This window comes from Quercus suber, unplaced genomic scaffold (assembly GCF_002906115.3).
Source record: "Quercus suber isolate HL8 unplaced genomic scaffold, Cork oak 2.0 scaffold_6, whole genome shotgun sequence".
NCBI classification, from domain to species: domain Eukaryota; kingdom Viridiplantae; phylum Streptophyta; class Magnoliopsida; order Fagales; family Fagaceae; genus Quercus; species Quercus suber.
In genome coordinates, this window is record NW_027069472.1 from 263,360 (window position 1) to 288,830 (window position 25,471).

Sequence of the window (25,471 nt, forward strand, 5' to 3'; positions counted from 1 at the left end):
TTTCTACGAGTGTTGTAAATATATTCTTATTATTTAAAAAGAAAAAAAAAGAAAAAAAAGAGAGAGTGAAAGTAGATGTTGTGGTTGGGTTGGGCATAACAATACTACTACTACGGTAAAAAGGCCAGTTGTTGGGCCCCCAAATGAAGAATTGATAACGTGTTAAAAAAAAAAAAAAAAAGCCCAAAGTACAAGTGTGAAGTCTATCAGTCAACTCAATCTTCCGTTGTTTCCTTCCTGAGTGACGGACGCACAAACAAACTGATATTTTTTTGATTGGATGATATAAATATTAAAAAAAAAAAAAAACCCTAATTCTCAAATCAAATCTTGTCTATCTCTTCTTCTCAAAAAAAGAAAAAAAAGAAAAAAGAAAAAAGAAAAAAATCTTGTCTATCTCCAATTGTTCCTTCTCTCTGTCTCTGAATTATGAGCGCATTTCATTTTATGTAGCTCACGCCCAGAGTGTATTAGAAATCTCCTCATTTCCAGTTTTAATATTCTCCCAAAAGAAAAGAGATGGTCGGAGCCGTAGCTAAAAAGACCATAAACGGTAGTCCGGAGGTGGTGAAATCGGGATCTGGATTATCGGCGATGCTAAAATTGAAACTGAAATTGAAAACAAAACAGCAAGAGCTTCTGCTCCGAGTCAGCATTCTATGTCTTGTCTATGTGCTGGCTTTCATCACGCGCCTCTTCAGCGTTCTCCGCTACGAATCCATGATCCACGAATTCGACCCTTACTTCAATTACCGAACCACCCTTTATCTCACCGAGAAAGGTTTCTACGAGTTCTGGAACTGGTTCGACTCCGACAGCTGGTACCCTTTAGGCCGTATCATTGGCGGTACCCTCTACCCTGGTCTTATGGTCACCGCCGCCATCATCTACTGGCTCCTCCGCCTCCTCAGCTTTGCCGTCCATATCCGCGAGGTTTGTGTCTTAACCGCTCCCTTTTTCGCTTCCAATACAACCCTTGTTGCCTATTTCTTTGGTAAAGAGATTTGGGATTCTGGTGCCGGCCTTGTTGCTGCCGCCTTGATCGCCATTTGCCCTGGATATATTTCCAGATCGGTAGCCGGGTCTTATGACAACGAAGGGGTCGCCATTTTCGCTTTGTTGTTCACCTTTTATTTGTTTGTTAAGGCCGTGAATACGGGTTCCTTGGCCTGGGCATTGGCCTCTGCTTTTGGATACTTTTATATGGTCTCTGCTTGGGGAGGATATGTGTTCATTATCAATTTAATCCCGCTTTACGTGCTCGTGCTTTTGGTCACCGGACGGTATTCCATGAGGTTATATGTTGCCTATAATTCTATGTATGTAGTGGGGATGTTATTGGCTATGCAGATTCGCTTTGTGGGCTTTCAACATGTCCAGTCTGGGGAGCATATGGCCGCGATGGGTGTCTTCTTTTTTATGCAGGTTTTCTATTTGTTGGATTGGGTTAAGTACTTGCTAGGCGATGCCAAATTGTTCCAAGCCTTTTTGAGGATCACTGTCACCGCTGCACTCGCTGTGGGTGCTATAGCTCTAGGACTAGGCACAGCATCTGGATATATCTCCCCGTGGACTGGCCGATTTTACTCTTTGCTTGATCCAACTTATGCAAAAGATCACATTCCCATTATTGCATCTGTCTCTGAGCATCAGCCAACTGCTTGGTCGTCTTTCATGTTTGATTTCCATATTCTGCTCTTCCTTTTCCCCGCGGGTCTCTATTTCTGCTTCAAGCGATTGTCTGATGCCACCATCTTCATTGTCATGTATGGTCTTACAAGCATGTATTTTGCTGGTGTTATGGTTCGTTTAATTCTTGTTGCCACACCTGCTGTATGTCTTATTAGTGCCATCGCTGTTTCCGCAACTATAAAGAATTTGACTCTCGTGGCAAGGGCCACGAATAACAATAAGGTTGCCCACTCTGGTTCTCTCAAAGGAAGCACTAGCAGTTCCAAGGCTTCTTCTAAGGTGAGAATGAGATGAGGTCATCACTATTCTTCTAAATACTTGTTTATTATTCTGTTTTGGTTATAGAAAGTAGTGGTTCATTTATCTCACATGTGCTCATCTAAGTGGTTTGTTGTTAGTCAAATTCCTATTGCATTGCATCTGTTGTGAATGACCTTAAGATTTTTTTTTTTCCTTCTGTTTCTTCTGTGTGTTATCGTTAGTTAAAACAAGTATGATCAAAGGTGTATGTGGCTATGTGCTCTTGAGCCTTAGCTCAACTTGTACATATTTTATATGCATCAGCTATAAATATACTGATTTTAGATTCTAGTCGCTTGTCAGGCACATGCTAGTATGTAAATGTTGTTGATTTGACCTTATCACCTACAAAATAATATGAAGATGAAGAAAAAATGTTGTCTAGTATTGGGAGTACTTTTGGTTGAACATGTGGAATTAGTTTGGCCATTCGAGTGTTTAGTTGGGCTGGATCCCTTGTTGAAAGAACATGAAGCATAACACATTCCTTTTTGTGAACACTTACATATGTTTTTCTAAATTACTCAACAAGTGTAAAGGTCCATAGATTAGGAGGTCTTTGTTATTAAACCCAACTTAGAGAATAGTTAGTGGAACATAGTTTATTCTCCATTTGATTATGGTGGCTATATATCAAAAAGTATGTTATTTCTCCTGCACAAACAGGCTTCACTTGATCAGTCCCAGCCTTTCCAGAGAAATGGTGCTATTGCATTACTTCTCGGTGCATTTTACTTGCTCAGTAAGTATGCCACTCACTGTACCTGGGTCACATCAGAGGCATACTCATCTCCCTCAATTGTCTTGGCCGCAAGAGGTGCTCATGGCAACAGGGTCATCTTTGATGATTATCGTGAGGCATACTTTTGGCTTCGACAGAATACTCCTGCAGATGCTAAGGTGATGTCATGGTGGGATTATGGGTACCAGATCACTGCGATGGGAAACAGAACTGTTATAGTAGATAATAACACCTGGAACAATACACACATAGCTACTGTTGGACGTGCAATGTCATCTTATGAAGATGAGGCATATGAAATTATGAGGTCGCTTGATGTGGATTATGTATTAGTTGTCTTTGGAGGTGTTACTGGCTATTCTTCTGATGATATTAACAAGTAAGGGCATATGAAATTTCATTTTAAATTATTTGGAAATGTCTTGCACTATATGAAGGATTTCTTGAAGCTTATGATTTTAATTATTTATTTATTTTTGGTTCTTTTAAATTTGACTTTGATCGTAAAAAATACAATGATTTGGGTGTATTCTGAGTAAAATATTTCTAATATATTATGTTCACACATGCACCCAATGCCCCATTGCCCCCATTTTTCTGTGGTTTTTGAGGCTAGGAAGTGGCTTTATGTTTGAAGAAAGGTCATAATATATGTGGGTCATGTATCAAACAATTGTGACAAATTTGATCAAGCTGACAAAGAATAATTTTGATAAATAAGCTGGCCAAGAATGATGAGTTAATCTTAAAGGCTACTTGGTCTGTTTGACTGTCGATATTATCAACAATTATCCCATCACAAAAGGCATAATTTTGGCAAACATGTGGATTTTAAATTTGCATCTTTGGTGAATACCCAGACCAATCTTGGTTGGTAATTAATCAGATACTGGACCTCTGTCCTGTTAAGTGATTCTGTAGGGACTACAAATGATACTACTTTAATAAACTTATGCTTATATTGATTCTATCATACATATCTTTTGGTATCTCTTCTCTTTGTAAAAGCAAGATGGATTGTGAGGTCATGGGTTCAAAACCCCATTGGGTGTGTAATATACTAATTAAATGTCATTAATATCTTCATACCTATCCAAAAAAAAAAAAGTCATTAATATCTTCAGGCATTTGCATTTTTTATTCAAATTGATGGACCCTATCTGTATAAGTTTACTGCTACTGCTCTTCCATCATTACTAATTCAAAATTTATCTATTCTAGATTTTTGTGGATGGTGAGAATTGGAGGTGGAGTTTTTCCTATAATAAAGGAACCTGATTATCTTGTTAATGGCGAGTACCGCGTTGACAAAGGAGCAGCTCCCAAGATGTTGAATTGTCTCATGTAAGTATTTAGCATTGATATGTGTATTTGTGTGGTAATTTGGAGGTGTTTCCCAATTATTCCCTAATTTTTAAAAAGTTTCAATGCAAACCTCTACTTTCTAAATTGTTTCAATTTGCCTCCTTGTTCTCCGCCACATGAACACAAATATTTAGGTGCCAAAAAAAAAAAAAAAAGAGGATACTGTAGCCTCAGGTTGGGCTTTAACCAGCCCAACAGAAAGTTCTGTATTATCAGGCCCACCACTAAAAGCCTTGGGCCATCTGACTCCATTAGCACCCAGACAGGTCACCACCCGTCTCCCACCCTCAGGCTTGTACACTTTAATAGCCAAAACAGCTAGAGTCAACTTAAACATAAAAGCCTGCGTGGGTCTGCCATTTTTGACTGAAATATTACCATTAATAACTGGAACATTTTCTGAAAGGTCTCCATGCATCATGTTCCCCCGATATAGTTTCAAAATTTTCAAAATTTCTGCATTTTTGCTGATTACCAAAAACAGATAAAAGTTTCCCACACCGGCCACCACTAGCAGACTGACCTCCTCCACCACCTTTAATGGAAGATACTTCAGCCATAGAAACCTGTTTTGCGCCAGAGAAAAAATTCCTCATCTCTCTCTGAAACAAGGACCAACCAGCACAATTAGAGCTTGCTGGTATCATAATACATCCTCTCCTAGACCTCCAAAATATTCGGCAATAACTACAAAAAGAGCAGCTCTGTTAGATCTCCCATAGAACTCTAACAACTTCCTATTTTCCCTAAATCTCTTACAGAGTACAGCTCGACCAGGCACCCATCTCGTATATCCGTAAGACAAGTCAGAATCCACTCAATACCCCTATGTCCAACACGAATAGAGCTTTTAACATCCCGACGTGTCTTATGAATAACGTATGAATCAGACCTTCCCCATGAAAAGAGAAAGAAAAAGTTTGGCATCAATGCGAAATGACCTCTTACTGCCCCATGAGTAGAGGAAAGAGGTTTAGGAGGGGTACATTGTGAAGTTTCAAAGGTGGGGGTATCTGGTTTGGCTAAAGGTCAGGTGCAAGAATAGGATGTTTAGGCAAAACATGGTTAGGCCCCTGAGAAAATGATGGAGGAGGGGGGTAGGGGTTAGAGAAAATCCCAAACTGTGGAGGGAAGCAAGGAAGGGGAGGAGGAGGAATATGGAAAGGCGGTAAAAAAGGAAAAAAGATGGTGATGGTTGAGGGAGAGGGTGGAGGTGAGGTGGAGGAGGGTGGACAGGTTGAGGGAGGGGTGGGGGAGGGGTGGGGAAGGGAGGGGGAAGCATGTCTAGATGGTGAAAGGCAGGCAGGGGAAGAACTTCACAATGTACCCTCCTAAACCTCTTTCCTCTGCTCATGGGGGCAGTAAGAGGTCGTTTCGCATTGATGCCAAACTTTTTTCTTTCTCTTTTGACGGGGGAAGGTCTGATTCGTATGTTATTCATGAGACACGTCGGGATGTTAAGAGCTCTATTCATGTTGGACATAGGGCATAGTTGGACCTATAATAGAATTTTCCATTTAACTAAATAGGTATTCTACAATCACATAGTACTCCTAGTGGGTTTCTCCACTTTATCCATGTTAAGATTCACATCCTCTTTAATCTCTTCATCTGTATGAATTCTTGATCCAAGATATCCAAATTCCAAAGCACTCACTCTTTAGTTTTTTTTTACTATTAAGCCTTACAACCCCTTCATCTTTATTTCTACTCTTCCTAAACTTACATTCCATACTCACTTTATTTTTGATTATTTGGGATTATACCAATCCCTCCCCTCTCCCACCACAAACCAAAAAAAATCTCATTTTTCCTTCTCAATTCTATCCGTGTAGTCTTCCTCTATTGAATTATTATTAAGAATTTTATATTCTTGTCAAAAGTGTAAGCTTGATGGGTTATGTTCGTATCTTATTCTCCCCAAATTGTGTCTTGTATTCTTGCTTCTTAGTGAGGATCTTAATTTCAGCTGAGAAATTTCAATGAATTATTTATGTATACCAACTGTCATTCCAGATCCTCTCTCTCTCTCTCTCATGAATAAACCACACTAACCTTGGTAAAAAATTGATTGTTATGTTTTGTTTATTTCTTTAAATTTTTTTTTGGTGATCAGGTACAAGCTGTCTTATTATCGATTTGGAGAGCTGACGACAGAATATGGCAAACCTCCTGGGTAAGTTTAAGGTTTATCTTCCATTTTGTCTTTAAAAGGGATTGTACTACTTAGTAAAAATAGAAGGTATTGTACTAATTTGTGTTTATAATCACAGATACACTTGTGGGTAGACAAATACTAGGGTATTGCATGTCACATGCATGTGAAACAAGGAAAATGTCGGTAAAAGTTATAGCGAGTTCATGAATGAGCATGTTTTAGTGTAGGCATGCAAGCAGAGACAAAAATTGTTGGGTGGGGGGGGGGGGGGTGAAGAACAGAAAAATTCTCTCTGAAGTCTCCCCAAGTAGGATTTGGACCTCTAGTCTGTAGCTCTTCACTTACTCAGAGTTTTCTTTATTGGTTATACACACCCAGTGGGTTTTGAACCCATGACCTTACCACCCACCCATTCTCATGGAGGGAGGAAGTATGCCATAAGAGCTAGAGCTCATTTGCAAGGAAAAAAAGAAAAAGAAGCCAAAATCAAAACATGAAGTAGATGCAAATCATCAAGTGTATACATTATTAATGGATACACTACAGAATAGAATGATTGGAATGATGATATTTGGCACTTTGAATAAAAGTTTTGACCTTCTGTTAACTTAATTGGATGCATTAATCATTTACTCCAGAGAGTTTTGGTAAAAGCGACAAGTGCCAGTCAATCAGGTTGACATGGGTGACTTGCATTTGAGGCCATATGGGAGATTGAAGTTTAAAGAAATGCTTTGATTTGTTCTTGTTCAGCTGGGTCCTGAACTCCTGATAATTGTTTCCGGTGTTCCTTAAATACTGTCAGCTTCACTTTTTATATGGAATTTTAATATTCTGTTTTCTGCTTGGTGATACCTTCACCCTTTTGAATTAGTGGCAGTAGAGGCCTTGTGTTTTTTTAATGTGTGCCAAAGTGTGCATGCTGTATTTTGTAATGCCTTTTTGGAATGGCAGGTATGATCGTGCCAGGGGGGTTGAAATTGGAAACAAGGATATCAAACTGGAATATTTGAAGAGGCCTTTACAACATCTAACTGGATTGTTCGTATTTACAAAGTTAAACCTCCTAATAATAGGTGGTGAGTCTTTTTCATTCTCTCTCTGCAGGACAGCATGGTAGATGAAACTCTTAGAGCATATGAGTCTTGAAAGGTAGTGTTAAAGAGAGAGAAAACTTTATCTTTGTTAGAGTTTGCAGTGAGTATTTGAGGCTCTTAATGTTCTTGACCCCCTTTTGGAGATTTTGTAATGCCTTTTTAGCTCATCTATTTAGACTTTTTTGTTGATTGTATGGTTGAGAAACTTATTTAGATGAAAAATGTGATTGTTTGGCATGGTACAACTTACTGTTTCACATCCAATGATAATGTCAGCGGTCCTTAAGAGTTTTTTCTCTATCAATAAATAGTAGTAAAATGAGCTTCAATGATGTTATATGCCCATGGAAATGTCTGTGTGGATTGAAATCCTTACTGGCCCCCCAATGCTTGGTACAATAGTTGGATCAAGTCAAGCACTCAAGTGGTCGNTCAACAAACTATTGCATTTTATTATGTTTTGTTTACATGTTACGATTTTTATGTTGTCTCGTAAGCTTTTCTAGTACTAGCAATTCATCTGTGAGAGGGTTTTTCTAGTTTTATTTTTGAATGAGTGTGTGCATGTTGTCTTCAATATGCTCACTCCAACAACAGCAGCAAGCCTTAGTCTCAAAACTTTTGTGTCTGCTATAGATCTTACAAAAATGAATCAGGGTCGGCCGCGTGTATTCTTTTTCACTGTCTTATCATATTCTCTATCACCTCCTTAATCAATGCCCTTTTTTACTACTTCGACTAATGTTTTTTAAGTCTTCCTCTACATTTTCTCATTCCCTCGACTTGAATTAACTCACCCTTCTTTAATGGTGGATTAATTACTCTCCTCTAACGTGAACAAATCATCTCAAATGACTCTCCATCTTTTCATAAATAAGGGCCACTTACCTTTAAGCAAATTTTCTCATACCTATCCCTATCTTATCTGGTTTTTTCACTTATCCGTCTTTACTTTCTCATATAACCAATACTCATTTTATGAAGATGTTGTGTTTTTGTAGCCCAACATTCAGTATAATAGAGCTTTTTTTTTTTTTTTCTTTTTTTTTTTTTTGGATAAGTAAGAAGATAATATTATTATTAAAAGAAAGCAAGAAAAATACAAGGAATTCATGGTAGTGAACAAAGGAAAAAGGAACATAAAGACAGAAGCAGCCCCTAATCTATTCTAATAGAAGATAGAAAATCTATAAGGGTAGAACAATCTGAGAAACCCCAACAATGAGACCAATCAAAGAGGGTCTGTTGGCAAAGCTCTAATAACTGAACCACAGTTTTCCTCTCATCCTCAAAAGACCGCTGATTCCATTTGATCCAAATGGTCCACAATAAATAGCCTGGCACCAAATTCCAAATATCAGAACTATGCTTGCCAAGCCAATTATACCAACAAAATAATAAGTCTACAACAGAACTTGGCATGACCTAATCGATCCTAAACAGCCGAAGCATATACATCCACAAAGAATGTGCTATCGGACAAAAAAGTAACAGGTGATCCACAGATTCCTCATTACAATAGCACTACACAACGATTCGCCAAAGCCACGAAGCATAAGGTTATAGGGCGACCACGAAGCATAAGGTTATCCAAGGTAAGAATCTGACCATGAGCTGCTGTCCACGTGCTTTTTCATTCTCTCTCTGCAGGACAGCATGGTAGATGAAACTCTTAGAGCATATGAGTCTTGAAAGGTAGTGTTAAAGAGAGAGAAAACTTTATCTTTGTTAGAGTTTGCAGTGAGTATTTGAGGCTCTTAATGTTCTTGACCCCCTTTTGGAGATTTTGTAATGCCTTTTTAGCTCATCTATTTAGACTTTTTTGTTGATTGTATGGTTGAGAAACTTATTTAGATGAAAAATGTGATTGTTTGGCATGGTACAACTTACTGTTTCACATCCAATGATAATGTCAGCGGTCCTTAAGAGTTTTTTCTCTATCAATAAATAGTAGTAAAATGAGCTTCAATGATGTTATATGCCCATGGAAATGTCTGTGTGGATTGAAATCCTTACTGGCCCCCCAATGCTTGGTACAATAGTTGGATCAAGTCAAGCACTCAAGTGGTCGAGCTTAGTTTGTTTACTCTGTTATCGAGCTTGTGCCAAACTCGAGCCCAAGATGGATAAATTTTTTTTAAGTTTAAGCCTTATTTTTTTGATGTACTTATTGTTTGAAGAAGTCAGTTTGGGGAAGCATTATCCTCTTCGCTTGATGTGGGTTTCTATGGTGGCAGATGAATAATGAGTAGAGCTGTTTTTTTTGTTTTGTTTTTTTTGTTTTGTTTTTTGTTTTTGTTTTTGTTTTTGTTTTTTTTTTTTTTGATAGGTAACGAAAATTTTTATTAATTAAAAAAATAGCCAACCTGAGTACATTGGAAATGTACTATGGGTGTAGAAATTAAGAACCAAAATTACAATGGTCAAGGAAAACATGAAGGGAAAAGCAAGAAAAATGTGACAGAGCCACATTCCAAGCAAGGAGAGTAAGAAGAAATACTTAGGGGCTGTTTGGATTTCAAAAAATGCTCACTCATTACTCTATAGCTCATTGCTTATCACTGAAAATACCAGAGCTTTCTAAGGTGGCATGTTTGACACGTTTTCAACTTTGATAATTCAAAAATTTTTACTTTTTGTGGAACCCATAGATTGACTTGGTGCAACTTCTACTTCTTATTTTTGATTTTTGATTTTTGATTTTTCCTTTAACCTCAAATACCTAAACTCACTGAACCTAGTGAAAGAAAAAAAAAAAACCCAATGTGGGGGAAAAAAAAAGGGAAGAAGAAGAAGAAGAAGAGAATAGAGAAACAAAGCCTAGACTTAGCATAAAAGAAAAAAAAGAAAAAAAGAGAAACCTAGAAAACTAGTGTGAAAAGGAAAGAAAAGAAGGAAAAAAAAAAAAAATGAAGAAGAAGAAGAAGAAGAGAATAGAGATGCCCAGACCTAGCATGAAAGGAAAAAGAAAAAAGAAAAGAAGAAGACTTGTGTTGGAGAGAGCAAAAGGTCTGACAAGATTTGACTACTCTCTGACTGTGGGTCCTTCAAATATGTGTGTATTTACCAAAATGCCATGAAAACGTTGTTTCCATAACTCAAAAACACCTAAAATGTGTTTTCAGTTTCTATAATTTATCACTCAAAAATCAAATAATTGAGTGATGGAAACAAAAACTGAAAACAAAAAACAAATCCAACAAACCAAACAGTTGTGGGACCCACCAGTTTTGAGTTATGGGTGATGAAAATAGAGTTATGGGTGATGGAAAAATACTAAATCCAAACAGCCCCTTAATCTTTAGCAAGGACTACTCACATCTCTCAGAACATCTAGCATTTCTTTCACTCCAAACAAATAACATCAAGCAATGCGTCACAAGTCTCCACAAATCTATATTGCAATGTTGCCCAAATTTACCTTGCCAAGACTCAAAAATCTCAATAACCTTATGTGACATAACCCAAAGAAGTCCAATCAAACAAAACACCAAGGACGATAGCTCAACAACTCGGGAGCAATGAAGTAGAAGATGATCCTTCGACTCCCTGCGTTTCTTACACATGTAGCACCAATCAAGAACAATAATATGCCTCTTGTGAATGTTAACGGTTGTAAGAATCTTACTTAAGAAAGCTGTGATATTAAAATAAAGCTACCCTTATAGGAACCTTTGATTGCCACACCAACCTCCAAGGGAAGGAAAGAGTAGCAGGTAGAAAGAAAGATAGAAATTTCTAACATCAAAACCTCAACTCCTTGTTGGCTTTTCACCAAACCTTGTTAAGGCCAACCTCTCGCATTTTTGAAGAATAAACAATGTCCATGTAAAATTGGTTGTTATTCATATGAATTTTAGATTATTGAGATCGTTTCTCAAGTGATACTAAACCATGGGCACAATTGACACAAACTAGGTTTCCTTCCAAATTATATATAACTAGATGATGTTTCACGTAATGCGTGGAATACTTTATAATTTCATTTGAAATTATTTTTATATATATTAAGACCTGTACATATAATACTTATTTTATTGTATAATATTTATGTTTGCCCACAATATTGTTGAATACTTTGAAAGTTGAAGCTTGATTTTCTTAATTCATATTTTATAAAAAAAAAAAAAAAAATTATATAACACTATAAGACTATAACATATTATAATATTTACTGTTAAAAGTAGATTTAAAAAAAAAATTGATTAAATGATTTTGAAATCTACAAATAAGAATTTAAAGCTTAAAATACTTTTATATCCTAATATTACATAAATTAAGTGACTTCTTAAACACTTCCTCAACCATTCTATTCTCACAACCAAATATGGAGAACTCAATCACAAATACTTAATTCATTATCTCAATGGAATTAATGAAATCATTTGTAAGTATCAACATAAAAAGAACGTAATTAAACAAAGAGAAATTGGCCAAAATACATTCATTTATCAAAATTTAATTGTCTTTAGTTGGACTTCCGTATAATTAAAAAAAAAAAAGGTGAAAATACTTTGAAATCATCATCGATTTTTATTTTTATCACTATGGCTCATACTACACAAAATAACAATAAAAAAATGTATAAAGAAACTTACAAAGTATGAGTTCTAACACAAATATATAAAAAATAGCTAACTTTATAAATAATCAATTAATTTTTTTTTCTTTAATTCTAGAACAAAATACATTTATAACTTTCGCAAACCAAAATCTCAAACATCGAAAAACTCAAAGCAAATTACAACATTCACAAAATCCACAATGTTTGACTTCAACATCAAAACTGTAAGCTACCATCACTGAATAAAAAATGGGACAAAATTGGGAAATGCCCTGTTTGAGCAAAAAAACCAGCATTATGCCATCTTTTCCAAACTAAATAGGGAAATGCCCCTCTTTTGTAACTCGATTTTCTCAAAATCGAGTTATAAAAAAAAAAAAAAATTCTGGAGCCCTATAGCGGCGTTTTTAAGGACCTATAGTGACATTTTCAGGACCTATAGTGATGTTTTGTAACTCAACTTCTATAAGAGGAGTTATAGGCAATTTTTTTAATTCTTTTTACCTATAACTCGATTTCATAGAAATCGAGTTAAAAAACGCCACTATAGGTCTTAAAAACGTTACTATAGGCTTCTAAAAAACGCCGCTATAGGGCCTAAATCGATTTTGAGAAACTCGATTTTCAAAAGAGGGGCATTTCCCTATTTAGTTTGGAAAAGAGGGCATAATGCTGGTTTTTTTGCTCAAACGGGGCATTTCCCAATTTTGTCCATAAAAAATGCAAGTCCCCTTCCTAGGTCATAGCCTACTAATATGGGTTAGATACAAATAGTACTGCAACATTAGAGTTATGTGGTGTTATTGGAAGGTTGAAGGCAAATGACATTGTTTTTTGTTTGAGTGTATTTAAGATGGGATGGCATGAAAGGCAGACAAAATTGCCCTTTGTCCTTTTCGGGAAAATTATATAGCCTTATGCCCCATTTCTCAAACTAATTAGGAAAATACCTCTCTTTTAAAACTTAATTTACTACAAATCGAGTTAAGCCTTATAGTGGTGTTTTTAAGGAGTCTATAGTGACGTTTTAAGGACCTATAGTGACGTTTTTTAATTCGACCTCCATGAAATCGAGTTATACGTAAAAAATTGTTTATAACTTGATTTCATGGAGAGCGAGTTAAAAAAACGTTACTATAGGTCCTTAAAACGTCACTATAGACTCTTTAAAATGCCACTATAAGCCTCCAGAATTTTTTTTTTTTTTTAAAACTCGATTTGTAGTAAATCAAGTTTTAAAAGTGTGGCATTTCCCTAATTAGTTTGAAAAGGGGGGCATAAGACTATATAATTTGCCCGAAAATGGCAAAGGGCAATTTTTTCCCATGAAAGGCTGTAAGCATGTGTATATAAAGGAGTAGAAGTGAAAAGTGTGTTTAGAAATGCAAAAAGTTTTTTTTTGTGTATGAAAGAGAGGAAAAGTCTTGAAACATTGAACCAAATGAAACAAATAGTAGTTTTAAAACATTGAATAAAAAATGTAACAAAAAGTAGTCTTGAAACATTAAACCAAAGGAAATAAAGAGTCTATATTTTTAAATTTGTTCTTATCTCTGATGTGGTTTAAGAGTATTTCAATTCCATAAAGTGCGTCACATGGTAGAGCCTCATACTTTTCTGCATGAGGTCTCTACTTTTATATATATATATTGACTAATATTGATTGATTACCCGTTTATGCAATTTTTTATAAGTATCTCTTGTACGCATATTGTGTGCATGGATCTATATCTCAATAATAATAAATAAAAAATTTAAATTTAAAAGAATTTAACTTTACAGGAATTTGTGAATTTAATGTTTTTATTTATATGCATCATATTATTTTTATAACATGTTGCTTATGAATTGGATTCTATAACATAATAATGAAATTAAATATGTTTATTTTTTTGGCTTTTAATTCTTTCTTTAAAGGCAGTGAACCCTTGAGCAAAGTTACTCAACAAAACATAGGTTGTATTACACATACAAGTCGTCGATTTATTTGTACAACAAAACCATTAGTAAAGTAATATAGTTGAGCAATACAGAGGGCGAAGGCAATACATATAATTATAAAAATGTTATCATGAGTAAAAGCTAATGGGTTTGATAGAAGAATAACCCTTCTTACTATTTACCACTTACTATTTTACTCAACAGAAGCGAGGTTGTATTAAACATACAAGTCGTCAACTTATTTGTACCCAAAAAAAAAAAAAATTTAATATAGTTGAGCAATTATTTATTTAAGTACTATCTAGATCAAATCATTGGAGTTGTGTCCCTAACAATGAAATATTTAGTGTCATCTCCTTTTGTCATAATGAAGCTTGTGGAGGCCATTTTTCTTCAAGGAAAACCATTGCAAAGATTTTGCAATGTGGTTTTATTGGTCTAATATGTTTAAAGACACTCATCATTTTTGCAAATCTTGTGAGTCTTGTCAAAAGTTGGGAGTAATAACTCGTAGAAATATGATGCCTTTAAACCAATTTTAGTTGCTGAAATTTGATTGTTGGGGCATATATTTCATGGGTTCTTCCTCCCTTTGTATATCTTTACATTCTAGTGGCTGTAGATTATGTTTCAAAATGGGTTGAGGCTATTCCTTGCAAAAAGAATGATCACAATATTGTTTTGAAATTATTAAAGGAAAATGTTTTGTCAAGGTTTGGCATCCCTAGGTCAATTATTAGTGATGGGGCTTGCACTTTTGCAATTAACCTTTTGAGGCAGTAATGAGAAAATATTGCATAACACACAAGGTCACCCCATATCACCCACAAACAAGTGGAACAATTTAGCTTGCCAATAGGGAGATTAAATTTTGGAAAAGACGGTTAACCCAAATTGTAAAGATTGGTCTTTGAGGTTGAATGATGCACTTTGGGTGTACTGCACTACCTATAAAAATATTCTTGGTATGTCTCCCTATAGACTTATTTATGGCAAAACTTGTCACTTGCTTGTGGAATTGGAACATAAATCATATTGGGCAATTAGCATTAGTGTTTGTGTCATAGTTTAGATTGTGTTTTATTTATTTATTTATTTATTTATAATTATTTTTGTTATTTTTTTTCCTAACCCCTTTTGCAGGTGCTAAAGTTTTTTTTTTGTTCATTTATGTTCATCTCTTCAAGGCACTCTTTGTAATCTCTACTCTTTATTGTTTTTCCTTGTTATCATTGAGGACAATGTAAGTTTTAGGTTGAGGGGAGGAACTTGAGATGATTTGCATTTGGTTTTATTTTATGTTAATTTTTTTTTTGGGTTGTTTTTAGTGATTTTTGTTTTTGTTTTGTTTTTAGTCCAATTCCACCCCCACCCCCCCCCCCCCCCCAAAAAAAAGTGTTGCTTTGGCAAGAGTTTTAAGTCAAAGTTCTTTATGCTACTTCTATCTAAAGAATTCCACCATTTTTTCATACTCAACTAGTATGCACATGCACTTTAGCCACATGAACATGTTTCTTGGTTGAGAGATAGAGATGACTTTCAAAATCTTGAAAATAAAACTTGAGCCATTCATTTTTTTAGAGGGTTATTTTCTTTTGATCTCATTTTTTCATTTGGAAGCATATAACTTTGTTGTTGCTTACTCACATTATTCTTTGATTTGGTTGAATGCTAAAAAGCTGAAAGCGGCGTTGAAGACAAAGTTGAGTACCACGATCAACCCATTCTTGCGGAAAAGGGAAAGCACTAGCTTATCCAGTGCATGGAGCACGGATAATCAATGTATGACCTCCAGAAGACATTGGTAACCATGGGAAACTTCTAGAATGCACAAGAAGAAAGAAGATATTTTACCTCCACATTAATGAAGGGGTTCTTACCTAATCTCTGCCACATTAATTGCGCACAAGATAGCCTGAACAATACACGCAACCCCTAGGCAATTAGAATTCTAAGATAAGAAGGAGAGGAAACCAATAAAGTAAGGGAAAATATCCCTGAGACTCTGAATGGGAACAGAACAGCTTTGGTGATAAGAACAAGAATTGAAGCTATAAAAGGAGAAGGAAGACAAAAGGTGAGGGGATCCCAAAAGGGGTAGAAAAATCTGTCTAAGAAGAGAAACAGATTAAGAGAGAGAGAAACACTAAGTGTGACACCACGGGAATAATATTAAAGGCTTCCTAAAGTCATCTTAGCATTTCTAATAGTATCGGTAACATATTAATGGTCAAAGAAATCCATTGTTTGTGTTTCCCATTGCAAAGTTTATTCCCTCTTATTTACTTGTACCTTGATTGTGTGAGTTATTGTAGCAGAATTTCGAGTTTTCCTTGGGGACTAATTTCAATGTCCCTACCTAAGAAATTTGGCAATCTATCTCTAGATAGCATAAGGACAAAAGTGTTGCAACATATTAATAGCTTGAATCAATGGGTTAGAATGTGGACATTTTTGGTTTGACGGATAGTAAGCTTACTTTAGATGAGGAACAAAAAGAATCAAAAGAAATTAAAGATGAATTGAAGATAGTTGTGTCAGAACAATATATTCTCGCAATATCAACCTTAAATAAAGAACAAAGATATGCATATGACATGGTATTGGAAAGAGTTATCAAAGGTAAACTTGGTGCTTTTTTCATTGATGGGCCGGGTGGTACAGGTAAAACATATCTATATCGAGCGATTCTTGCTGTAGTTAGATTAAAGGGATTTATTGCTCTTGCTACTGCAACATTAGGAGTGGCTGCATCTTTCTTACCAGGGGGCAGGACAGCACACTCGCAATTTAAGATTCCAGTTAAAGCAGAAGAGAACATAACTTGTGCTATTAGCAAACAAAGTGGTACTGCTAGGTTGTTGCGAGAAGTGAAAATTATAATATGGGATGAGGCACTAATGTCAAAGAGACAAACAATGGAAGCTTTTCAAGAAATGCTCCAAGATATAATGGATAATGGTTCACAATTTGGTGGTAAAGTTATCGTATTTGGCAGTGACTTTCGTCAAGTTTTACCCGTTGTTCCCAAGGGAACAAGCCAAAAGACAATTAATACAAGCTTAGTCAAATCAGATTTATGGCCCAGTTTAGAAAAACTAAAACTGACAGAGAATGTGAGAGCTAAATTTGATCAATCATTCTGTGATTATTTATTACGAATTGGTGATGGAATTGAGACAGTGATAATTGATGACAAAATAAAGCTTCCTCCCTTTATGATTATTCCTTAAAAAGATGATTTTACTTCTCTTAGAGCTTTAATACAGGCCGTTTTCCCAAACAGAGAGAGATATTCAAACAGTGTATAACTTATGATAGATAGAGCAATATTAAAACCTTAAAATGATGATGTCAATGAAATAAATCGTATCCTTATAGATAAACTACTCGGACCTATAACCAGTTATTATAGCTTTGATGAGACTATAGATTCTTGCCAACAAGGACAACAAGAAGACTTCTTAAATAGCTTAACACCCAATGATCTTCCTCCTCATGAGTTATAATTAAAATTGAATTGCCCAATAGACCCTACAAAAGGTTTATGCAATGGAAAACGATTAATATGCTATGCATTTCACCGAATGTCATAGATGTAGAAATTGATGTGGGCGATCATCGCGGAAAAAGAGTCTTTATACCTAGAATTCCATTAAAACCATCTGAGAATGCAAACATATCCATTCCCATTCAAAAGAACTCAATTTCCTATTTGTCTAAGCTTTGCTATGACCATAAACAAGGCTTAAGGCCAAACATTAAATTTTGTTGGTATCTATCTTCCTCAATCAGTATTTGCACATGGACAATTATTATTATTATTATTATTATTTTTTGAGAAATTGCACATGGACAATTATATGTTGCTCTTTCTAGAGCAAAAACAGCAAACTCGCTGAAGGTACTCATTAGGCCAACCTCTTGTGAAGACTCAAATGATGGATGCACAAGAAATGTTGTTTATCAAGAAGTATTAAAACTAGCAAAACTGCATTAATATTTAGAGATTTGATTATGGAGGTTTGGAAAAGCATTGGATTTGATTTGTAATTTATGATATCTCTATATTTCTTTTCAAATATTTGAAGTTTATCCTTATTTTCATATTTGATCTAGTTTTAGGTTGAGATTGAAGCTACAAGTTCAGAGGAAATACAATCTATATTCTTTAAGATAGAGATAGAGAGAAAGACCGAGGTAAAACAAGAAGAAATCACTCCTAATGGTTCGTATATCTTGCCGCTACCACTGCCAAAACCATCAAATTCAAACAAATTTAATGCTACAAGTGGAGATTCTTTTTAATTTTTGTTATTATCTTGTGTGCAACTTCATGTACCTCTATGATTTTTTTAATATTATTAATGGGTACAAACACAGGACACTCCTATCACAAGAGAGAGAGAGAGAGAGAAAGAAAGAGAAAAAGAAGGAAAAGAAGAAAGTTATAGAGAAAGGTTCTATGTTGGTTTGTTTGAGATTGAGAGAGAGATTTAGATGATAAAAGGGGGATTTTGTTTTTGTTTCGGTATTTCAGCTTAACAGAGAGGCAGGTAATTTCTCTCTATGAATTTCTATTTTAATTCATTCCTTACAAATCTACATTTCTAAATTTCTACTATATTAAATTTCTATATCTTCTCAATCTCTATTGATTTTAATAATCCTTTCACACAATCATACTACACCTCACTCGATTCCCTTAATTTTCCACCAAATAGTGACACCGATTCAAGTACCGTATGGGCTTTTCGTTATGTTTTTGTCATCTGTTTGTGTTTTCTCTTGATCTTGCATGTTTTAGGAAAGAGACGAGGAAGGAGGTAAAAATCAAGAGCAACAGATGCTTTGTATATCAAGTGTAAATCAATGAGTGCATATGTATTGTTTGTGAAAATTTTTTAATTTAATTTTTTTTCTTTGTTCGTGATGTTCTCTTGGGCTTGCATGTTTTTCCCTTTTGGTTTTGCAATAAAAAGAACTAAACTTTAGGAAAAGAGACTTTTATATTGGTTCATAAGTGCCTGGGTTTGTGTCTGTTTGTATTGTTTCCTCTACTTTTTATCAAGTATTCTGGTTAAAATTTCAATTTTTGTGAAAGCGAGATTAGTTTCAACCACGGTTGTTTGTTGACCAGTTAAATTCTTTTTTTTTTTTTTTAAATTTATTTGTTGTTAATTTTTTCATTTGGGTTTTGTTTACATTTGTACCTTCTGCTAAGCTTTTTTTTTTTTTTTTTTTTTTTTTTTTTTTTTTTTTTTTTGTATTAGGGGGAGAGTTTGAGTCCAAAGGGTCAAAAGGTTTGGGTGTCTTTTTTTTGACGACAATTCAATATTTTTTTTTTTTTTTTTGTTGAAGCTCTTATCTATGCTTTTTGCTTTTTCAAGTTAAATTCAAAGAAGCTGAATGATTGCTTTGTATATCAGTTTAACATTCCTAAATTACACTATTTTCCTCATCAATTGGCAAACCCCTTACATTCTCACAAAATATGCATGACATGAATGGTTTTTTTTTTTTTTTTTTTTTTTTTTTTTTTTTTCTTCAATTGGCTTATACGGCTGCTTAGTGAACATTTTTGTCATATGCAAGTTTCTATGCATGTGATCTTTTACAACAAGTATGAAAGAAGCATTTGGGAAAGTTTGGAAGCTAAAGTAGAATGGTTTGTTTGATTATTTTGAGCTAACAAAGATGCATGATTTCTATAGGCTACTAATACATCAATTTGAACTTTGTATACAAGATATAGTAGAATGTAATGTGCGTAGGATTCTAGTCAAGGAGGTTATAAATTAATTGGTGAAAGTTAACTTTGTATTCAAAATTATTGCAAAATTTCTTTGTCGTGATTATTATTTCCACCTTATGAATTAAGGATATTGTTCACCTAAAAAATTACTCCCACTTAAGCTTTTGTTCTGCTTGAGTGCTATCTTGCATTCTCTATTAGTATATGAAGTAGAATTGTTTATGCAGACTTATATGATTTCTAACCATGTTTTTTTTTTCCTTTTTTTTTTTTTTTTTTGGTGGGCTTCATTATCCTTTTAAAATATAATAGTTTTTAAGGCACTGAAAACTATTGCTCAACATCTAACTTATCAATAANTAAAGAGGGCGAAGGCAATACATATAAACATGTTATCATAAGTAAAAGCTAATGGGTTTGATAGAAGAATAACCCTTCTTGGTTTCACAGCGAAACAATACACTTGAAAACTTATGAAAATAAGTGTATCTTCTTCTCCTAAATATCATATAAACATACTTTTTTTTTTAGGAAGAAAACTAGGAACTTTTATTAATGTAAGCTATTTAAATCAACCTGTAATACAAAAGCAAAACTGTTATGGAACATACTCCATCCACACTAAAAAATCTAGAATATCAATAACATATTTTACTAGATTGTGAGCAACTAAGTTACCTTCTTTCTTTCTAAATTGACCTTCGGGTCTGGATTCTCAAAAAAAAAAAAAAGTTACCTTCTTTCTTAGTATGAGAGTAAAGTAATTGATCAAAACTTTGTGACTTACCCTCCACATCTTGGACCAGCAAACCAAATGAAGCCATAGAAGCTTCTTCATCCATCAAAGCTTTTATTAACACCAGCAAATCTCCCTCCAAAACTGCACTTGAAACACCAATTTCCGAAGCAAAAGAAAGAGCCACTGCCGCTGCCAATGCTTCTATTTCATCTCCACTGTAAGCTTGAGGCAGTTTTTTAGAGCACAACGCAATGACCAAGCCCTGATTATTCCTAATGACCACTCCAATCCCAGCCTTATTCTCATTAGGAAACACCCACCCCCTCAGTTTATTTTCACAAAATTCGAAAGGGGGGTTGCCAACATACTTATGAAGATAACTCGTACAACTATTTGTTGGCCCCAAAAGGAAGGTGGCTGGGTTTTAGAACATTTTGGGACTTAAACCAACCTCCTATCCAAATTAACCTGGTGGATTTTAACCAGAAAATATTACCCATGTATTAAGCTCCTTATTGCAAAATACAAGGTTCAAGGCAATTGGCTTTGTCACTTATTTAATGGAAATGCTACCCAGTTTGAAAAAGATGTGAAGGAACTAAGATCACTTCCCTTTATCGTCCTTGGATCAAGTTTTAGAGAGAGTAGCGGGTCATGAGTACTATTGCTTTTTAGATGGGTATCTTGGGTACTATCAAATTGAAATTGTACTTGAAGATCAAGAGAAGACCACATTTACTTGTCCTTTTGGTACTTTTGCATTTAGGAGGATGCCATTTGGTTTATGCAATGCACCTGCCACTTTTCAAAGATGCATGCTAAGTATTTTTAGTGACATGGTAGAGCATTATTTAGAAGTTTTCATGGATGATTTTTTGTGTTTGGTGACTCTTTTGATGAATGCCTTTCTAATTTGCAAAAAGTCTTAACTAGGTTTGAAGAAAAGAATTTACTATTAAATTGGGAAAAGTGTCATTTCATGGTCACAAAATGGTTTGTATTAGGCCACATTGTTTCTTCAAAAGGCCTAGAGTTCTATAAAGCAAAAATTGAGTTGATTGCTAATTTGCCTACATCTAAGGCTGTTAAAGATGTGAGATCATTCCTAGGACATGCTGGATTTTATAGGAGGTTCATAAAGACTTTAGTTTCATATCTAGACCTATGTGTAACCTCCTAACAAATGACACTCCCTTTGAATGGACCCAAGCTTTACAAGAAGCTTTTGATAAGCTAAAAGGCATGCTTACCACTGCACCTATCATGCAACCACCAAATGACACTCCCTTTGAAATTATATGTGATGCAAGTGATTATGTGATTCGAGCTATTTTAGGGTAAAGAAAGGATAACAAAATCTCATGTAATTTATTATGCAAGTAAGACTTTGAATGAAGCTTAAATGAATTATTCTACAACTAAAAAGAGTTACTTGTTGTGGTATTTGCCTTAGATAAATTCGTTCATATATTCTTGGCTCTCTTGTTGTTGTTTTCACTAACCATGCAGCTTTAAAATATCTTCTTCCAAAGAAGGATGCAAAGCCAAAGTTGATTAGATGGATTCTTCTACTACAAGAATTTAATATCACCATCAAAGATAAAAAGGAAGTAGAAAATGTGGTGGCAAACCATCTGTCGTGCCTCACTTTTAATGAATCCATGGATGCATTCCCATTAGGGATTCATTCCTTGATGAACAATTGTTTTCCATCTCTACTTTTCCTCGGTATGCTGATATTGTCAATTTTCTTGTCATAGGCCAAACACCATTTCATTGGAGTGCTCAAGATAAGAAACGCTTCATGGCTGAGATACGCAATATTTTCTATGATGATTCTTATTTATTTAAGTACTATCTAGATCAAATCATTAGGAGTTGTGTCCCTAACAATGAAATATTTAGTGTCATCTCCTTTTGTCATAATGAAGCTTGTGGAGGCCATTTTTCTTCAAGGAAAACCATTGCAAAGATTTTGCAATGTGGTTTTATTGGTCTAATATGTTTAAAGACACTCATCATTTTTGCAAATCTTGTGAGTCTTGTCAAAAGTTGGGAGTAATAACTCGTAGAAATATGATGCCTTTAAACCAATTTTAGTTGCTGAAAATTTTGATTGTTGGGGCATATATTTCATGGGTTCTTTCCCTCCCTTTGTATATCTTTACATTCTAGTGGCTGTAGATTATGTTTCAAAATGGGTTGAGGCTATTCCTTGCAAAAAGAATGATCACAATATTGTTTTGAAATTATTAAAGGAAAATGTTTTGTCAAGGTTTGGCATCCCTAGGTCAATTATTAGTGATGGGGCTTGCACTTTTGCAATTAACCTTTTGAGGCAGTAATGAGAAAATATTGCATAACACACAAGGTCACCACCCCATATCACCCACAAACAAGTGGACAAGTTGAGCTTGCCAATAGGGAGATTAAACAAATTTTGGAAAAGACGGTTAACCCAAATTGTAAAGATTGGTCTTTGAGGTTGAATGATGCACTTTGGGTGTACTGCACTACCTATAAAAATATTCTTGGTATGTCTCCCTATAGACTTATTTATGGCAAAACTTGTCACTTGCTTGTGGAATTGGAACATAAATCATATTGGGCAATTAGCATTAGTGTTTGTGTCATAGTTTAGATTGTGTTTATTTATTTATTTATTTATTTATTTTTATAATTATTTTTGTTATTTTTTTCCTAACCCCTTTTGCAGGTGCTAAAGTTTTTTTTTTGTTCATTTATGTTCATCTCTTCAAGGCACTCTTTGTAATCTCTACTCTTTATTGTTTTTCCTTGTTATCATTGAGGACAATGTAAGTTTTAGGTTGAGGGGAGGAACTTGAGATGATTTGCATTTGGTTTTATTTTATGTTAATTTTTTTTTTGGGTTGTTTTTAGTGATTTTTGTTTTTGTTTTGTTTTTAGTCCAATTCACCACCCCCACCCCCCCCCCCCCCCAAAAAAAAGTGTTGCTTTGGCAAGAGTTTTAAGTCAAAGTTCTTTATGCTACTTCTATCTAAAGAATTCCACCATTTTTTCATACTCAACTAGTATGCACATGCACTTTAGCCACATGAACATGTTTCTTGGTTGAGAGATAGAGATGACTTTCAAAATCTTGAAAATAAAACTTGAGCCATTCATTTTTTTAGAGGGTTATTTTCTTTTGATCTCATTTTTTCATTTGGAAGCATATAACTTTGTTGTTGCTTACTCACATTATTCTTTGATTTGGTTGAATGCTAAAAAGCTGAAAGCGGCGTTGAAGACAAAGTTGAGTACCACGATCAACCCATTCTTGCGGAAAAGGGAAAGCACTAGCTTATCCAGTGCATGGAGCACGGATAATCAATGTATGACCTCCAGAAGACATTGGTAACCATGGGAAACTTCTAGAATGCACAAGAAGAAAGAAGATATTTTACCTCCACATTAATGAAGGGGTTCTTACCTAATCTCTGCCACATTAATTGCGCACAAGATAGCCTGAACAATACACGCAACCCCTAGGCAATTAGAATTCTAAGATAAGAAGGAGAGGAAACCAATAAAGTAAGGGAAAATATCCCTGAGACTCTGAATGGGAACAGAACAGCTTTGGTGATAAGAACAAGAATTGAAGCTATAAAAGGAGAAGGAAGACAAAAGGTGAGGGGATCCCAAAAGGGGTAGAAAAATCTGTCTAAGAAGAGAAACAGATTAAGAGAGAGAGAAACACTAAGTGTGACACCACGGGAATAATATTAAAGGCTTCCTAAAGTCATCTTAGCATTTCTAATAGTATCGGTAACATATTAATGGTCAAAGAAATCCATTGTTTGTGTTTCCCATTGCAAAGTTTATTCCCTCTTATTTACTTGTACCTTGATTGTGTGAGTTATTGTAGCAGAATTTCGAGTTTTCCTTGGGGACTAATTTCAATGTCCCTACCTAAGAAATTTGGCAATCTATCTCTAGATAGCATAAGGACAAAAGTGTTGCAACATATTAATAGCTTGAATCAATGGGTTAGAATGTGGACATTTTTGGTTTGACGGATAGTAAGCTTACTTTAGATGAGGAACAAAAAGAATCAAAAGAAATTAAAGATGAATTGAAGATAGTTGTGTCAGAACAATATATTCTCGCAATATCAACCTTAAATAAAGAACAAAGATATGCATATGACATGGTATTGGAAAGAGTTATCAAAGGTAAACTTGGTGCTTTTTTCATTGATGGGCCGGGTGGTACAGGTAAAACATATCTATATCGAGCGATTCTTGCTGTAGTTAGATTAAAGGGATTTATTGCTCTTGCTACTGCAACATTAGGAGTGGCTGCATCTTTCTTACCAGGGGGCAGGACAGCACACTCGCAATTTAAGATTCCAGTTAAAGCAGAAGAGAACATAACTTGTGCTATTAGCAAACAAAGTGGTACTGCTAGGTTGTTGCGAGAAGTGAAAATTATAATATGGGATGAGGCACTAATGTCAAAGAGACAAACAATGGAAGCTTTTCAAGAAATGCTCCAAGATATAATGGATAATGGTTCACAATTTGGTGGTAAAGTTATCGTATTTGGCAGTGACTTTCGTCAAGTTTTACCCGTTGTTCCCAAGGGAACAAGCCAAAAGACAATTAATACAAGCTTAGTCAAATCAGATTTATGGCCCAGTTTAGAAAAACTAAAACTGACAGAGAATGTGAGAGCTAAATTTGATCAATCATTCTGTGATTATTTATTACGAATTGGTGATGGAATTGAGACAGTGATAATTGATGACAAAATAAAGCTTCCTCCCTTTATGATTATTCCTTAAAAAGATGATTTTACTTCTCTTAGAGCTTTAATACAGGCCGTTTTCCCAAACAGAGAGAGATATTCAAACAGTGTATAACTTATGATAGATAGAGCAATATTAAAACCTTAAAATGATGATGTCAATGAAATAAATCGTATCCTTATAGATAAACTACTCGGACCTATAACCAGTTATTATAGCTTTGATGAGACTATAGATTCTTGCCAACAAGGACAACAAGAAGACTTCTTAAATAGCTTAACACCCAATGATCTTCCTCCTCATGAGTTATAATTAAAATTGAATTGCCCAATAGACCCTACAAAAGG

General features: G+C 34.9%; 3 protein-coding genes across 3 annotated transcripts; all 3 read left to right on the plus strand.

The window, feature by feature from the left end:
- The first annotated feature begins 302 nt into the window (after positions 1 to 302).
- On the plus strand, positions 303 to 7,686 carry LOC112011336 (dolichyl-diphosphooligosaccharide--protein glycosyltransferase subunit STT3B). The gene is given in 6 exon segments (XM_065772942.1): positions 303 to 1,971; positions 2,659 to 3,113; positions 3,956 to 4,078; positions 6,216 to 6,275; positions 7,212 to 7,261; positions 7,264 to 7,686. Coding segments are annotated over 6 exon segments (2,217 nt in total). The 5' UTR covers positions 303 to 519; the 3' UTR covers positions 7,341 to 7,686.
- Positions 7,687 to 16,456: 8,770 nt separating this feature from the next.
- LOC136067557 (uncharacterized) lies at positions 16,457 to 17,092 on the plus strand. Its single transcript, XM_065773614.1, has one exon. It carries the CDS (start codon positions 16,457 to 16,459, stop codon positions 17,090 to 17,092), a length of 636 nt encoding a protein of 211 aa, XP_065629686.1.
- A 7,432-nt stretch (positions 17,093 to 24,524) lies between these two features.
- Positions 24,525 to 25,160, plus strand: LOC112001470 (uncharacterized). Its single transcript, XM_024033625.2, has one exon. It carries the CDS (start codon positions 24,525 to 24,527, stop codon positions 25,158 to 25,160), a length of 636 nt encoding a protein of 211 aa, XP_023889393.2.
- The last annotated feature ends 311 nt before the right edge of the window (positions 25,161 to 25,471 follow it).